Below are 17,313 nucleotides of genomic sequence, written 5' to 3' on the forward strand. Positions count from 1 at the left end.
CTTTGCAGCTGATGCCGAAGGCTGCGCTGCAGGCTTTGCCTGGAGGAACTCACTCTCAGCAGAGGTAGCTGGAGGCACACAGAAAAGGCCCTTAATGATTCAGTTTTAATTATACACCTCTATCCAGAATGAAGTAAGACAGCATGTAATGTATCTAGAATGGAAAGAAATGAGTCACCATTAATTAGCAAAAGACAATGAAGCTTCTGAAATATTATGTTCAAACTTCATCCTCCCCAAGAATATAAAATAAATGGAGATTATGGAAGTACAGCTGATAGAAAAGCTGAATCAGACAAGAATTTGACACAACTTTCTTTTATCTTTGAACTTCTGACTAATGATGACTTCATCTGAAAGGAGAGATCAAAACCTGCTCGCTTTGTTCCCTGGAGAGCCACCCTCCTGTGTGCAGCAGATCGCTGGCGCTCAGCAGAGCCGTGCTGGCGTGGCACATCATCACTCGGGTGGGTGAAGCGTCGATGTGAAGGTGTGTAGAATAAAGCAGAGCTGTGCCCTGCAGCGTGGGACCTGCACTGGCTGTGGCACGTGCCCGTGTGCTGCTTCAGTGCTGCCTGAGCTCTGGAGCATGGTGTGACAGAATGTGTGCATCCCGCTGCCAGCACCCAGGCCTGCCAGTGCCACTGTGCCCTCCTGGGCCTTGCATGCACATCAAGAGGCAGAGGACTAAGTTGTGAGCTCCTTTCAGTAGAAGGAGTCCAGTGTTGCGTTGGATGAGAAATTAAGGAATGGAAAGAATGAGAATATTTGGGTTGTGCTGGGATGCACATAAGGATGCATTTCCCCATGTCATGCTGTGTCTGTTTAGCAGCCTGGCTGCTCTTGGAGCTCTGCTCCTGCATGCTGCATGGCTGGGAGAGTAGGATTCCATGCACTGTGTGTTGTTCCCCAGCCAAACTCAACCAAGTCCGCTTACAAATCACATTTCTGAATACTTGTAACCTAGCTACGAGATCAGTTCATTAGCAACCCTCTATTATCTCTGGTCTGTTATGAATGGTTCTTCTGACTGGTAAGACTCCCTTGAAATACAACTGCTTCTGTTGTCAAGACATAAGAAACCTGTTTGTTCTGTTGGTGCTAGTCCTTCAGCTTTGGATTTGCTTGTCATCAGTCGCTGTGCTTGGTGCCAGGTGGTGATGAGAGGTGAGCCATGCAGCCAGCCCTTGGGGGCTCATGTCACCTGCCTGCCACTGCCTGTCAGTGCCAGAGGCTGTGGTGCAGTCATAGCACCATAGAATCGTTTGAGCTGGAAGAGACCCTCAAAAGCCATCTGGTCCCACTCCCTGCAGTGAGCAGGGACACCCACAGCTCCACCAGGTGCTCAGAGCTCCATCCCTGACCTTGGGTGTCTGCAGGGATGGGGCATCACTGCCTCTCTGGGAGCTCTGTGCCACTGCCTCACCACCATTAGCGTAAAGAACTTCTTCCTTATAACCAATATAAATCTCCCCTCTTTTAGTTTGAAAACGTTTCCTCTTGTCCTATGACAATAGACCCTGCTAGAGTCTGTCCACTTCTTTCTTTTAGCCCCTGGTTTGTAGGTTTTGGGCTGTGAATTTGTTCCTCTAATTGAGCTGTAATGTATGAAGCAGTGTGTGAATCCTGACTGTGCACAGTGCATTTTGTTCGGTATCCAGGCGCCAAAACTGAAGGCTCTTGGCCAAGCCGGAGCTTACAGCCTTGCAGCTGAACAGTAAGTGTGGTGAGCTTTACCTCTCTGCATTTTCTTAGGGGAACAGCAGTTAAAAACAAATGTGTGCTGTAAACCTTACGCTGTTTAATTTGAGAGACAGTAGCTGTACACGGCCTGAAACTCGATGTGGTAACTCCAAATCATTTGGGTACAAGCTGGGACACTGTTTTCTCAGTCAACTACAGCAGACTGAAGATCCTGAAAGCGTTAAGAGTAAAGTACCAGAATAGAGCAGTTTCAGATTAACAGTCCTGTTTTTGGGTCCTGTTCAGCTGTTGCAGGTGAGGTTGGTAACGGAGAATTGTTTGCTCGTGGGAATGACTTAAATCCTTTATCTGAAAGGAGGAGGGGGTTTGTCCAGAGCTAAGCATGCAGTGTTGGCCCATTCCCATTGCCTGTGTCAGAGCAGAGGTAGGCAAGAAAACTGAACTGTAATTTTTCTTTGCCCTGGCTTCTTTTGCTCTCCAGTCACCACAGAGGTTTCTGCCTTTGAAGAATAAGCTTACGTGCTCAATTCACTTGTGAAACATTAATCTGTAGCTCTGAAATCAGAAAATAATCTGAATTATTGTTCTGACATATGTGATTACTCACTAGGGATAATATAGAAGGCAGTTAAAAGTTCTCTGAGATATATTCTAAATCAAGCGCAAAGTTGCTAAGGAAGTTACTGTTATGAATGCCATATCTTACATCATTCCCCAGGGGTTTATAATTCGTAAATGTATCTCCTCATATGTAGCTCCTGGGAGGTAACAACAAAAAGACTTATAAGAAAAAATAGCGTGGTAGTGCCATAAGAAGCTGTACTTTCTGTTTAATTATGGAAAAGTTCAGGGAATTCGGATCCATGTTGTCTCAGTCTTCGTGTTTCGTGGCTTCCTGTGGCAAAAAATGTGCCCAGTGCGGTATGGACTGAGTGGCAGGGTGCAAGGCATGGGGCTGACTGCTCTGCTGGTGTGTCCATCCACCTTCTGAACGCAGCAGGTGCTGCTCAGGTGATCTAGAGAGCAGTTCTGTGTGCGCAGACGTGCTGCCGAGGGCTCCCAGGTGTCGTTCGTAGAGGCAGAGTTGGTTTACCTGTGACCCACCTGAAATGGATCCTGGACCTTCCTCATCTTGCTGGAGGTACGAGGTGTTGTAAAGACTTAAAAACTTACAAAATCGTATGTCAAAACTGCAGTACTTGGGTGCTAAAGCAAAAACCGACACATGAGCTGCTCGCTAAATGAGGACTGATCTGCTCTAATGCAACTGGATGCTAATTAATTGGGAAGAGCTCAGGAGGCCTTCAGAGTAGAGCAGGTCCTGCTCAGCCCTTGGGAAGCGCCTAGACGTGCGTAATTTCTTTGTGCTGCTGTCCAGACTCTCTAAAATAAGGACAGACTTTTCTAGTTGCTTCTTTCTTTTGCAGTTGGCTCAGCTCTTGCTCTGCAAACGTAAGTGTTGCTAGGTGCTGTGGTTCTGTCTTCTGTGGCCATTTATAGCGCTCCAAAACGTCACTTCCAAGGTCTGTGCAAGAATTACTGGTGTCAGCCCCTCAGAAGAATTCAAAGGCCCCTAAATCTGTGGGAATGGAGGTACAGAGTGTATGATATTAAACTATTGAATATAGCAAAAACTGATCTTCCAATGGTAATATAAATTGCAGTGAATTGTAATTATTATTTTTGCCCCTTCAACGTGGGGAACTTGTCTTGCAAACCAGTAATTAGTGATGTATTTCTGCCTCTCGTTCAGCATTTCAATTTTGGAAACATTCAGGAAAATACAAGAAAAATCCTCAAACATGTCATTTAAAGTTTTCTGTCACGGAGCTATTGAGAGACCATCTTTTAGAAGCTGAGCTTGTGAGCCAGCAAACGTTGCGACTGAGTGAAGGCAAGGAGTGAGTATGAGCTTTGTACTTAAAAAGATGAAAGGAAAAGAAAACAAAACCCAAACCATAAAACCTCCCACTTGTGGGCCCAAAGGATGGGTTCCTGTGCTGGGCTTCTATTAAGGACATTATTAAGGGAGGGTTGGAGCAGTTTATTGCATGCAGCTTCCAGATGATGCTTTTGTTGTGACATTTATACTGTTATTAAGGACTGGGTTTGCTCTGCTTTCTTTGGAAGCGTGGTTGCTGTGCTGTGTTGGGGCTCTCCTCTTCCTTGTTGTAGGAAGTTGTAGCTGATGGAGAGCATCTCAAATTAGGATGGTGAATTCTTTTTATTCAGGCTAAATGACTATTTTAAAGCATCAGATTTTGGTGTGATGGTATAAAAATGTCAATCATAGGTATATGTTTAAGTAGAGCACCTCATCAGCTTTGCTGCTTCTCTGAATGGAGCTAACAGCGAAATCTGGATTAGGAGGGGTAGAGTGAACTAGCGTGGGTTAGGATGGTAGAATTAAGCAATGTAACATCTGCCCCTGATGCAGTCAGTAGTGGAATAGACACAGCGTGCGTCTTGGTTGTGGTGAAGGGAGGTACAGAAGGCGCGCTTTATCACCTCCCCTTGTGTCGGTCTCATCCTCCTCCTCCTTAGGACTACGTTCACCTCTCTGAGCCTCTGGAGCTGCTCTTAAGCACTGCACCTCCAACCCTCCTCCAGCCCATCTCTGCCCTGCGCTTTGGGCAGAAATCCTACAGCTCTGATATGGGTGAGGGGCTGAGGGCTGTGCTGTCACCCTGCCATCACCCCGCTTTCAGAGTCTCTTGAAATACCTTGTCTAATTTGTATTTTTAGAGTGGCTCTATTGGCAATAACGTTGGCATTATCCTTTTGGGATGCTTTGGTGATATGCAGGGATGCAACGATGACCTGGGTGAGAGAGGAGCTTCCCAGCTACTGCTATCTAAATGGGCTTCCACAGAGTGTGCCTCACAGGAGAATTATCCCATTGCTACTGACTGCAAACGCTGTGAAAAGTCACCTAACTAAAAGTCAGCTCTTCCCTTCCCCCTGAAGCATGCAGGACATCTCACAGTCACTTCTTCCCTGGTGTTTTATTTTATCTTGGCAACTCTGACATAGAAACAGGTAAAGAACAGTGCTAGCGTAAAGAAAATGTATATTTTCTTGTTGCTTAGCAATTGTGCGTGCTCTCAGCAGGGTGAAGACCAGCCTGTGATGAGGAGTTGTGTGCTTGACAATATTGTTTTCCACCTATATCAGTTATTCTATTAAAAAATATTAAACTCTTCTACCATTCTAGGAAGCTTGTATGAAAAAGCACCCAAATAAACTTTGGAAAATTCCTTAATTTCCCCTTCCAAGCTCTTTCTTTTTCCTTTCACCACTGCTGAGCCCTTTTTTAATCATCTTTTCTGCCTCCATCACTCTTCCTTTGCACGACCAGTCGCTTTTCCAATCAGAAATTCCTAGTTGCTCATGGACTACCTATCTCAGCGCACACAGTGGTCTCTAAGGGCAGGCAGATCTTTGTGTTATGTCCTCCTGTGTCACACTGCATGAATTCAGGCAACAGCAAGATGCCTGGTGGCCATTTTTGCTTGTATGGGGGGGACCTGCAGGGGCTGAGCTTTGTACCTGGCTGTTCTGTCTGCCCTCGTTCCCTGTTGCTGACTGTAACCTCAGCAAGAACAGTCATTTTTCAGAACTACTGCCAACTTTATTCTTATATGTGCCAGTTACTTCAGGTCTCTTGAGATGTTCTCACCTCGTCTTGGTTTATCCTGAAGGCAAGCAGCCTGTCTCGATGGGATTCCCATACTGATGTTGGCAGTGACAGCACAGACGCTGGCTGTGTGCAGTGTGTGCCAGCGTGAAGGATGGCAGCCCGCACAGTGAGCTCAGCTAACCAGCAGGTCCCAGTGCTGCCGAGCCCTGCCAGATCCCCAGCAGAAGGCATGTGCTGTGCCCGTGGTGAGCTTTCAGAACGCTCTTGGTTATGTGTCCTAGACCTCAGCATGGCCGAGCCCTGCGTTGTGGCTGGCCAAAGCAGTGAGTGGCACTTGGCTTTTTCATCTTTTATGCATGTATAAGGGGTTACCTCTGCTCGTGCTCTCCTTTTCCCACCTTGCTAGCTTGGTCTTTCTTGTTTTCCTTCACTCCGTCAGCAGCCTTGGCACACTGTACTGCAATGTTCTCTGTAGGGTTGGTACCTCATTACTAATTGATGGTGTCCAGATAATGAGAAGCACTTCCTAAATGGACACTGCTTGTGAAGGAGCTCTGGGTTCAGGTAGGGAAGTACAAACTCAGTGTGAGGAGCGTGCTGTGGTGCAGCATGCTCTATTGCAGAGCGCTTCTAAAGGATGGATTCCCCTTTTTTCTCCTTGCTATTTCAGCAGCTTAATGAAAAGGCATAGAAATACTGCCTCTCTAATATAGGATATATTCTCATTTCAAAATCTCTCATTTTGGTTCCCAGTGAGTTAGAAAATCCTTTTTTTTCTTGTCTGGAATTCCAGATTCTAAGCATTTGCATGACTTTTATTTCTCATCCAGATTGCTTTCAGGCTTCCCTTTGTCTTTCCCTGGCTGTCAGTACAGTGGAGATGAAGCACAACATATCACAGTCTAACACGTCATAGCTCCTGAAGCATTAAATGTTCCTGTTCAGCTACTGTGTAAACTGTAAACCTCTAAGCATCAGATAACACTGCAATTTGCAGTGTCCTTAGGTTATGCTCAGGGAGATTTTTCTACTTCTTTTTTCTAGCGACTGTGAATGGTGAGTAGCTTAGTGGGCACGGTGTCTGGTACGTGGTCTCTTATAGGGAAGCCCTATAGAGAGCCTTTTGCTTGATGCTGAGGAAGGCATGCAGGTGTTTTTGCAGAGTGTTTTGGATATGACTGAAGAGAACCCTGGAACTGCAGGTGATCAGCTGTGTAACTGATGGCACACTGTGCAGTCAGCCTCTGCACACACATCGGAGCACTGCCATCACCTTCTGCCTGGGGTTCTCTTTCCTTTCTCCTCCTTTACAAAGAATCACTGTATTTACATTTAAGGCTCTCCTGGTTCTGACCAGTTGAAAAGATGCTCTGCCACTCTCTCTCTGTCAGCATCTCATCTTTAACTGCCTTGCACCTTATGCTTGTTGTTTTTTTATTTGCCTTACAAGCACAAAAGTTGGTTTTGTGCTGTTTATATCCAGAACAGATTTTGTTGTTGTTTCTAAATCCCCACATGGCTTAAATGTTTTGGAACGAACGTGCTCTGTCCAGGCAGCCCCTGCTCACCGCACACTGCAGGCGGGGGGGCTGTTGGTGCTGAGCTGCCCCTCGGCCATACACGGGATGCCGACGCACAGCGCCGCTCTCAGCTGCATCTGTGCAGCTACATCCGTGCTGCTGCATTCTGACGGCCTTTGTTCTTGCAGAATGGTATTTGTTGCTTCTCCTTCTTTCTCCCCCCAGCCCCCCTTTGCCCTGTTTTAGACCTTTTCTTGCTGTGTGCATCTCTCAGTGTCAGCGCTGGAGCCGCAGCTCAGGGTCCCTCTGGCTGTACCCGACAGCAGTGGCGCAGCCCCCAGCTTGGGCTTCAGCATTGCATGGGAATCTGACCCGCACACAGTGCAGGATGGAGCTGAGCAGAAGCCACTTGTCAAAATAATATCGAGCCAATAACGCGCCATGGGTGGAGCTACTGCGGTAATGGCTAAAACTAAATCTGAATGGAGACCTTTTTGTTCGGCATCCTGGGTCTGAATGAATGGCGTTACCTGGTTCGCGACAGACGCGGGACCCCCTTGATTTGCTCCGCACCCACCCCAAGGTGCAGCACTGCTCTGCTGCGCAGGTGTGCGGAGCCCAGGCGTTCTGTGGAAGGGGTTGATCAGCAGAGGGTCCTGATGAATTTTTCATGAGCGGGCGCGCGGCTGAATGAATGCAGCGAGTGTCGGCGTGCAGCTCGCGGCCGGCCCCGTCTGCAAGGAGGCTGCTGACACACAAACACGCTGGCGCATTTTCAGGGGGAGCGCCGGGCTGATAAAGGCTTTTCTGACAGCGCTGGCTTGCCGTCCTCCCCTTTCTGCTGCTGTTGCTCCAGGCAGCCTTTGCGTTTGGAAGGCAGCCTGGTGAACGAGCTGGATAAGCTCTGCCGATTTATCAACGTTTTGAATCTGCGGCGATGCCTGTGTGATGCGTTTTTGTTCTGCTTTCTGAATGGTGAGAGCTCGCATAACGTCTGAACTATGACGGCAAAAGATTCTTCCAGGGAACTTGCTACTCCAGAGTCAGAGATTTACATCAGGACTTTCAAAGAACAGATGCATTTAGAACTCGAGCTTCCCAAGCTGCCTGGGAACAGACCTACGTCTCCAAAAATCTCTCCCCGCAGTTCTCCAAGGAACTCTCCGTGCTTTTTCAGAAAGTTGCTCGTGAACAAAAGCATCCGCCAGCGCCGGCGCTTCACGGTGGCACATACGTGGTAAGCTCTGCTCGGCGCCGGGGGGGTGACAAAGCCACAAAGGTAGCTGTGTTTTGGGCTGAAAAATGCATTGGGATTCATTCACAGCAAGAGTTGGATGAATAGAGCAGAAGGCAGCCCAAACGTGTATATGGCAGTGCCTCTGCGATTGGCATTCAGCTGCTGATCCCCAGCACACATCCAGCCCATTATTCCCCTGCGAGGCGGCTGATCGCCAAACAAAGAGGCAGCCACGAACTTTCCCGGGCGTTGCTGCTGCCGCTGGGGATGGATTTTGGATCCCCCAAGACACGCTCTGCCTTTGCACCCGTAAATGACAGCGCAACACAGAGCAGGCTGGGAAGGGTCCTCCTGGGGCTAAATCCTGAAAAGGGCTTTAACTCGATGCCGAGTGCCTTCTGGCCATTGTTACCAGCCTCAGATATCCCTTCTTTCAGCCATTTTTCACAGAAATTCTGGCTAAGAGCTGTCTTTTCCTTCCAGTTGCTAACCCCCAGCATGCCACTGCAATTCATGGTGAGCTGCCTCTGGCCGTCAGTTGTGCAGGCTGAACCACGCTGTAAACAGAGATCCAATGCACAGCTCTGGGAAACACTGACAGTCGCGTTGGTTTGTTTTCTAGATGGTGGACCTTGGATAGTCCACCTTTTTAATTCGCCACCTGTCTGTAAATATGCACTGGGTAGCTGTGGGACTTGCACCAAAAACTTTCATTTACAGGCATTTTCAAAGCGTGCCCATACAGCCGTGTTAATGGCCTTCCTGTTCTGCAGGGAGAAGCAGAGGAGGGAGGGTTGGGCTGTCCCCTGAGATCCGTGTGGGCCAGGTGCTCAGCATACCTGAAACAGCCCGATACCATTGCTGTATCTGCTGCTTTTGGAAACAGAATGTTTCCAATTGGGACCACTCTGCAGCGCTCTGTGTGTTCCTCAGCTTCCTGCAGCCTTTTTAATTGGGTATAGGCAGCAGTGTTTAGGTTTGTACGCATGGGTTCCTCCAGCAGCTGCCATCACTCGCTGCACGGTACTGGGGGTGCTGCCCATCCTGCCTGCTGGCTTGGCCTGAGAAACTGGGCTGCTGGGAGTTAGTGGGGCACCCAGAGGGCTGCCTGCTGTCTGGGAAGGCAGTGAGTCTGTATGTACACACACTTGGGGATGTAGCTGATAATCTCTTGGATCAGTGGAGGTGGGAGTGTTCTGAGTTTGTTGTTTAACAGAAGGGTGGAAGGTTCTCGTGCTCTGTCTGTTGGAGTTTTTAGTATCAGGTTCTGAGTTGCACATACAGCTTTTAACCTTATAGAAGGAAACTGCTGTAGAAATGACGAAAGTTGCCTTGGCAGGGAAAGGTTTCCAACACGTTTGGGTTCGTGTGCGGGCTGAACACAGTCGGGGCACAGCAAACTCGAGCGTACTGTCAGCTTGCTTTAGCATCTTATGAAACAGGAGGGAATCGACTCTGTAAGTGTGATGCAATGTTTGTCAGATTGTCTGGAGAGCTGTGCTGCACGTGTGCTGTGAGCAGGGTACTTCCAGCAGGGTGGCTGCATCTGCTCATTAGCTGCAAATCTGTTGTGCAGTGCAGAGCATCCATCACCTGTGCTGCGCAGGAAGGCCGTTTATGTAAGATCCCTTTGTGCGGAGCGAGGACGTGTGGCTCAGAAGTAATGCAAACCATGCAGTGATTAAAAGGGAATTAATCCATCCTTCTGCAAATCACATAATCTTTAACTTTCATAGCGTGGTGAACAGGAACTTCTTCTGCATGGGATTAGTGGCATGGTAAATGATGATGTTTCACCACCTTTATCCGCGCCGCTAATCTCATTACTTGATGAATCTCCTGTTCACTCTTCTATGCTCTTTATTTTCAGTTTTCTGTCTTAATTGCTCTGTTCCTTTGCTTTCTAATCCGTCGTCCTCTCTAGGTGTTTTCCTCCTTTTCTAACTAAACACATTTCAACTTTTTTCTCCTGGTTATACTGATGAAATCTGTCATCACCATTCCTCTCCTGTATCCAATCACTTCAGCAGCAAACAAAAAACAAGGCCATGATTCAAACACTTCTGCGCTCGGAATGTTCCCCCCAGGACCCAGTTGTCACGACAGTACATGACCAACATGTCAGCTCAGTGCCCTTCACCATCTGCCATCGATCCCTGCCTGCCTGCTGTCCTCCATGGCTGCCACTGCTGTGCCCAGTCTTTGAATACCTCCTCCGTAGAACCTAGCAGTACAGAAAGTGTTAAGTCTGCACTCTTTTTCCTCTGTCAGAATCCACAGGTCTCATTCCTCCATCCAGCATTTTTGTCCTGAAGATGTTGAAACCCCCATCCCACTTCCTCCTTTCCGCAGCCAGCCCTGGTACCAGTTGCGTTTGTTGGCTTTTGGGGGGAGAAGAGCAGGCAGCAGCAGAGGTGAGTTGCTACATGGCAGCAGCCCTCTGAATGCAGAACGTGCAGGGCAGCCCACTTGGAGTGCTTCCTGCAGAGAGGGGAAGGCATCTCCAGGAGACAGGGGGATGTGCTCTGTGCTCAGCATGCCCTGTCTCATAGCGTCCTGCCCTGAGCCCTGTTTTCTTCTCATCTGCCATCTTACTTCCATCAGAGCTGTTATTATCACCGTGGTGCCACCCAAAGCAAGGCTCTTTGCAGCAGTGCCCTGCAAGATCCAAAGTGGCTTCTAAAAGGCAGAAGCTCTTTTCCAGTGTTCTCTGCTACTTTTAATTGAGTTTTCTTTAAATATTTATCTTCAATTTTATACTGTTTATACAATTTAGATCACTTAGTTTAATAACGTACAGTCATCAGCTATGTTCTGATGAGAAATAACATTTTAATGAAGTGTTTTCTTAGAGCATAGTGCTTATTGTCAAATTAATTTCTGCCTCCTGTTCATCGGTGTGGTGAGTTTAGGTGAGTTCTTTGTTGGTAGCAGTTAGCTATGGAGTAGAGAATACACAAGGTAGGATGGAAATGGCACAATAGGAAGTCTTGCTTTGTTTTTTTTTCTTTTGGTTATCCTTCAATGCAATTGAAATACCAACACGTTTGCTTTCTGAGGTATACTGCAAAATGTGAATCATATGCTAGCCTTAATTTTTTTTGAAAACATGATCTGTTTTCATTGCAAAATAATCTTCTGCGGTGGAATTTATTAAGTTAAATAGTATGGCACAATCCAGTCAGAGGGGTAGCATTTGAGCTCGTTCCAAGCCTGGTGAATAACAACTGATCTGTTTAATTACTCGGAGCTGCACGACGTACTGTAGGCACATCACGGCTATCAAGAGACGTAATGCTTTGTTTTGCTTTCTGAGCACCGAGCTTCTGGAACCAACTAATAAAGCCTGAACTGGTGGCAACCAACACTGCAACAGTAGTTCAGAAAATTCCCATTTTGGAGACGGTCTGTATACTTGAAATTGCTGAGGATAACAAGCGTTTACGAGACTCATTAATCTCCTCAGTCATTTCTTCACAGAATCCCAGGCTGGTTTGGGTTGGAAGGGAGCTTAAAGCACCCCCTGTCCCAGCTCCTGCCACGGGCAGGGCCAGCTCCCACAGCCCAGCTGCTCAGGGCCCCATCCACAGCCTTGGGCACCTCCAGAGGTGGGAGGCCCACGGCTCCCTGGGCAGCAGGGCCGGGGTCTCACTGCCCCCGGGGTGAAGCATTTCCTCCTGGTGTCCTCAGGACCCTCACAGAGCTGCTTTGGGGAGAATGAAAGGGGCCTCAGCACGAGTCCTGTTCTAGGCTGAATTAGGAACTGTCTTTTGTTTCAAAGGCAAAGGTGGTCGGTCTCACTATAGCCTGTTTCCATCTGAAAGCAGCATACAATATGATTTTGGATGTGCTTCAGCTTTGCTGTATACGTAGCAGGATGCATTTCCCTAGTTCCAGAGTTGAATAGCGTGCTTGTCTTTACTTCATGAACAGATCTGGTTTTGTTTTTCACTGGCTATTGATACGGCTTCAAGCCTCTGTTCATTTGAAGAAATAGGCAGAGGAATAGGCAGATTATTCTCTTGCTCAGTGGTACTGGACACGTGAAGTTGCTCTGTTATCTGTTGAAACTCTGAGGAAAAAGAAACTCGGAGGGAAAAAGATGGGGAAGGACAGGAGGTTCTCTTCTTTTTATTTCTGCAGAATGCGTTTTTCCACGCATCCCAAGAGAAGTTCCCGAGCAACAGCCGTGGAGTGGCAGGGAAGGCTCCAAAGGACATGGAAGTGAGGAGGGCTCATGGAACAGCAGGCATGAGCACACGCAACAAACCCAAACCCTCTGAGTAGTCCTTAAACTGCCCTGGCAGCCTGCATTGCCTTGGAGCCTTGCTTGGTGCTGGAGCTGGTTTCCAGTAATGACTGATAAAGCACACAGATATCTGCCACACTGTTTGTGCACTGTGGGTGAGCTTCACTGCACAGCCATACGTTCTCTGGTTTGTCATTGCTTTTTATCTTTTTCAGCTTTTTTTGTTTGTTTGTTTCTGAATAACCTCAGCTAGCTCTCAGAAATGATTTCTCTGTGTTTCACTTCTGTTACCCTACATGATCTTACTGGAACATCACACTGATTCCACAACAGTGACATGTTCCTTTGTCACCCAGGGCAGGTTTGGGGGTAGTTTAACAGATCAGGTTGTAGGTTCTTCTGTAATTATCGTAGCACGAGGTTTTTGCAACAGTCAAATGGGAAATGCTCCTGGCAGAGGTGAATTACAGCAGTGTCACGGAGAATGCTCTGCTGGTGCTGTGATGGGCAGATTTGCAAACATAGATTTGGAGAAGAGATTGGGGAAGTTAAAACGTGAAAATTAGAGTTGCTCTCAGTCTCCTAATGGAGGACGTGAAAGAGATACAGAAGTAAACAAGCTGAATTCTGCTGAAGGGGTGTGATGACTTTTAGCCAGCGTCGTGCTGTTCTGCACAGCATGAACGTGTTTGCATCCATGTTCATTATGCCTTCACATTCACTGCTTGCCTTTTCCACGCTGCTGTCTGGTGTGACAGAAAGCACAGTGCTTTGCAAATCAGTGGGCAGCAATGCTTGACATCTGTGAGTCTGTACAACATAAGGCTATAATATCAGCCTGTAACTGATAGTAAATATTTAAGGCTATAACTTAACTGATAGTAAATACAGTGTAGTGCACTGGCATAGCGGCACAAGCAGAATGCAAAGCTGAAACGAGAGGACTGATGCCAGAGCAGCTGAAGAGTTTTGGGTAAAATATTGCCCAGGTAGTAGTCTTACTTTCCAAGAAATGCCTGCAGAGGTGGAGCCTTTGCTTTCAGATAAGGCTCTGTCACTGGGAAGCACTGTAAGAAAGAACAAGTTCAAGTATCTTAAAGGTTTTTGTTCTTTCAGCACTGTGAGTAGGCATTGCTGAGGAACACATCAGGCATTAGGAAATGCAGGAATAAGACTGGAGAAACAGCAACGTGTTCAGCGATGCATTTATTTTTTTGTTGTTAAAATGACCTGTTTTTGTTGTGGGCAACAAATCGTACCTCCTGATGGCCACAGCTGTCCTCGTGCTGTGTTACGCTGCGGTGTGCTCCTGCCTGCTCCATTTTCCACATCACTGCAGTAGGGTGCTAAGCAGGAATCAATCGGGCCTGACCCAGATTGCTTTGGTGTTTTGACTTTCCAGTACAGTGGGAAAGTGGGGAAGAACTCAAAGTGAGCAGGATGGTGAAGGGCTGTAGGGGTTGAGGAGGAAGGACGCTGAGGGAGGAGGAGGGGACAGGCACTGTGGATGTGGTTCTTTTGTTGCTGCAATGATTTGCTATGTTGGGAAGCTGCCTGCTTTGCTACCATCTAGAACTCGTTTTACTCGAAAAAGAAAGCTGTTATGGGTAAAATTAGGATGCCTGCACTCACTGCAACTGAATTACCTTTCTGTGGTCAATAGAACATTGTGTAGAGCCCTTCTGCTTTTCTTTCTAAACAAGAAAGCTGCATTTTATCATGATGGAGCAATTAACTGCAGCTTTCCCCACAATAGGTTGCAATGCCACGAAAGAAGAACATCTGCCTGGCAGTTAATGGAATTAAATGGGATCCAGGTTATCAATTTTTAGGGGATAAATCCGTGCTCTTGTGGTGAACGAGCTCTTGTTGCACTCTCAGCAGCTCCGCGTGCAGCTCAGTCACCGTGCACTTGGTACCCAATGCAACATGGGCAGCCCTCAGGAAAGAAGAGCCTCATTCTGAGTACAGGTGTACAGCAGGTAGATCTGAATGTTTGTGTACTGAATAATTACCGTTCTGTTGCATTGCACGTTTGTCTTGTTAAGAAAGCCTGTGCAGTAACTTGTATTCTGTTCTATTGATTTCTGACCTGGGCAGCTGTCTAGACCTTGGAATGGAGAGTGAGCATGTAGCACCACCTGAAAGCATGCCTCCCCAAAGGAAACGTAAGGAGAAATTAATCTCATTTTATCAGCGAAGGAAAACAGGAATCAAGAGGTATTTCTCTCAGCTTAGATATGGCTCTTACACTGGTACAGGTTGTCCAAGTGCATCCAATTACAACAGAAAGTGCTTAATGAATAGTCTCCTTTTATAACATTGGCATGTAGTTTTTACCCTGGTCCCACAGTATTTACTGTACGGTTTTGAAATGCACAGTATACAGTCTGAAAGCAAGTGCTTGCTCCTTGCCTTGTCAGTACATAAAGAACCACGTAAAGAGGCCTCGGTGTGAATTGGAAACGTTCTGTGCTGCTCCTTCATTTCAAACAGCTTTAATGAACCCCACTGACATTGTGCATGTGCAGGTAATGACTGCATAATGATGGACAACTCCATTAGGTTGGAGGGAAAGTTTTCTTTCATAACAGTAATGCAGAATTAGCTCTTCCATTTTATTGGGTTTGTTATTACCAAGATAATTGGAGGACCTGAATCTGCAGGGATCCAATGCGTTCTGGAGCTCCTGCCACAGGAAGGGTCTGCATCCATTGCATGTGCTGCAATTGCTGTCCGTCAGCAGCAGCTCGTGCTGTCCTGCCTAGGCACTGTGAGAGCAGCTGCTGGGACCAGAGCCCAGTGTGGCTGAACGAGACAAGGCTTTGGGGCACTGCCCCATGCTTCCACCTCTGACCATCGCCTCCGAATGCTGCCTTCGTGTTCCGGCCTCGGGGAAGTTTTGTCTGCTCCTCTCAGGTGAGGACCAGATGTTAGTGAGCTACACGTTTATTGCCTGCGGGTCCTTTCATCTGCCAGTGATGGTGCCTGGTGAATGCACTGCCAGCCTCCAAATGGCGCATAAGGCAGCCATCTACGTTTCAGAAATGCAGATTTCTGTGAGCACGCAGGAACCATGCAGGAGCCAGGTGAGTGACAGATTAGTCAGACTTCAGTGCCAGCTTTCACGATCTTTATTAGATCATCTGTGAGAGAATTGAGAGCTTCTTTCCTGGAGACTTGAAAATATATATGCAGACTATTACTGTTTAAATGTTGCAGAAAGCAAGATGGGGGGAGTGATCTACCTGCCTAAGAAAGTAAAATCAAGTAGCTGCCTATCCTGATGCCATTCATACAACACCGCAGAAGTAAGAGAAAATAAATGATATTCATGGCATAATACGTTTCTTTCTAGCCCTTCCTCATCTTCAGAAATCCAAATTTTATCCTAAAAAGTCAAGTTCCTGTGAATTTTCCTAGCAGTATCATTTGATTCTGAGATACTTACTGTACTCTGGCAGAAGTATTTGCTTGTAGCATAAAGACAGGTGTTGTCGAGAAGCTCAGCTGCAGCCTTGGGCTGCCATAGCCTTACAGAAGCACCTGTGTCCAGTGCCCAGTGCTGCTGCTCGTCCTGGGAGTCTTTCTCTGCCCAGCATCACAGATGTAGTACACAGTACTGATGCTTTCCTATGAATAAGCTAAAAGCACAAAGATGGTAACGTAACCTTTTGACTTGGATATCTCTGTCTGTGCTGTCATCTGTTGTTGCAGTTTCACGTAACCTTAATTTAGTACATTTTTCTCATCTGGGCATATACATTTTTGGGAGACCTCCTTACCCCACAGCCTGGAATGTCTTCCTGTTCTTACCAAGGACTGCTCATGTGCAGCTTTCGCAGAAGCAGAAGTAGCAGCATAATGACCATCAGTATGAGTACACTGAGTTAGAGCAGTGTTTCCTCTCTGCCATAAAACCAAGCTGTTTTTATGCACCACAGATGGAGACACCTCTCTGCTGCTGGAAAAATGGCATGGCACTCAGCGTGGGGTTTGCGTGGCTTGTGCTAATGGCTGAGTGGTTGGGAGTCCTACTGTAGGAATTGTGGCACAAACGTGGGATTGGTTGAGGATCTAATTCCTGGACATTAATGAGTGCTCATTTAAGAGGTTCTCAACCCATTTACCTTGTTCCTCCTCTCTCAAACAAGTTAGATGAGGAGGAAATTGGAATATTTGTATAAAGAACAGATGAGGCGGATAATCCTAGGGAGGCTCATTTTTCATCAGCATTCAGTTAGTATAACAATGAGTACATTCACGGTGTGTACAAGGGCTTGGATTTCCAAGAGCTGTCACAACTGCAGAGCTTTTAGCACCTTTATTGTGTGTCCTGGTGGTATGCTGTGCAGGCTGAGCGGTGTCACCGCTGCGTCCCCTCCAGTGCCTTTCCCTGGGGTTACTACTGATGTGGTTTACTTTGGGATGGTGTATTTGCTTCTGTCCTTATCTCAGTTTCCCAAATTCTGTTTTTTTTTTTTTTTTTGAGGGGGTCACAGATGTGGAATCACAGGATACTGTGGCTGGGAAACATGTGCTTCCCAGTTTGAAGCATGCTGTCCCTCTGCACGGGTTGCAGATAGGGCATGGTGGTCTGCTGTCAGGTCAAGTGGACAGTGCTCTCTGCTTTTGTATTTCTTCAGTGGTTGGATTAAGGAGGAAAAATTTCAGAGCAAGTGGTGATTGTATGCACCAAACTGATCACTGTAGATTAATGATGCCAACCTCCAGACACCTGTAACTTTTGAGGCTGGGTAAAGCTCCCTTCTCCTGTAGTCATTGTGCCCTTCTAAACCTAGCCAAGGTCTGCATTGTCAGATGGGATCCCCTTAACAAACTGCACGGGGAGCTGTTGGAGGCCAGGAACATGAAAGCAATGGCTCTTGCATTGTCCCTCTGGTATTTGTAGGCTGGTTTGCATCAGGCCGTCGGTGACGTTGCCACTTGCTTTCCAACAGCT

General features: G+C 47.1%; 1 protein-coding gene across 2 annotated transcripts in view; it reads left to right on the forward strand.

Moving 5' to 3' along the window:
- The window catches only part of PDE4B (phosphodiesterase 4B), a 148,173-nt gene that overhangs the window by 31,421 nt on the left and 99,439 nt on the right, over positions 1-17,313 (forward strand). The window contains exon 1 of one of the 2 annotated variants that reach the window (XM_085231098.1): positions 7,851-8,101. The exons of the other annotated variant lie outside the window; for it this stretch is intronic. Within the exon in view, the coding sequence (XP_085087224.1) occupies positions 7,866-8,101 (236 nt within the window). The 5' untranslated portion in view covers positions 7,851-7,865. Of the gene's footprint in view, positions 1-7,850; positions 8,102-17,313 lie in introns of those variants that run through there. 2 annotated transcript variants of the gene reach the window in all.

The sequence above is a fragment of the Meleagris gallopavo genome, chromosome 10, assembly GCF_905368555.1.
Source record: "Meleagris gallopavo chromosome 10, MGAL_WU_HG_1.1, whole genome shotgun sequence".
Classification (NCBI taxonomy): domain Eukaryota; kingdom Metazoa; phylum Chordata; class Aves; order Galliformes; family Phasianidae; genus Meleagris; species Meleagris gallopavo.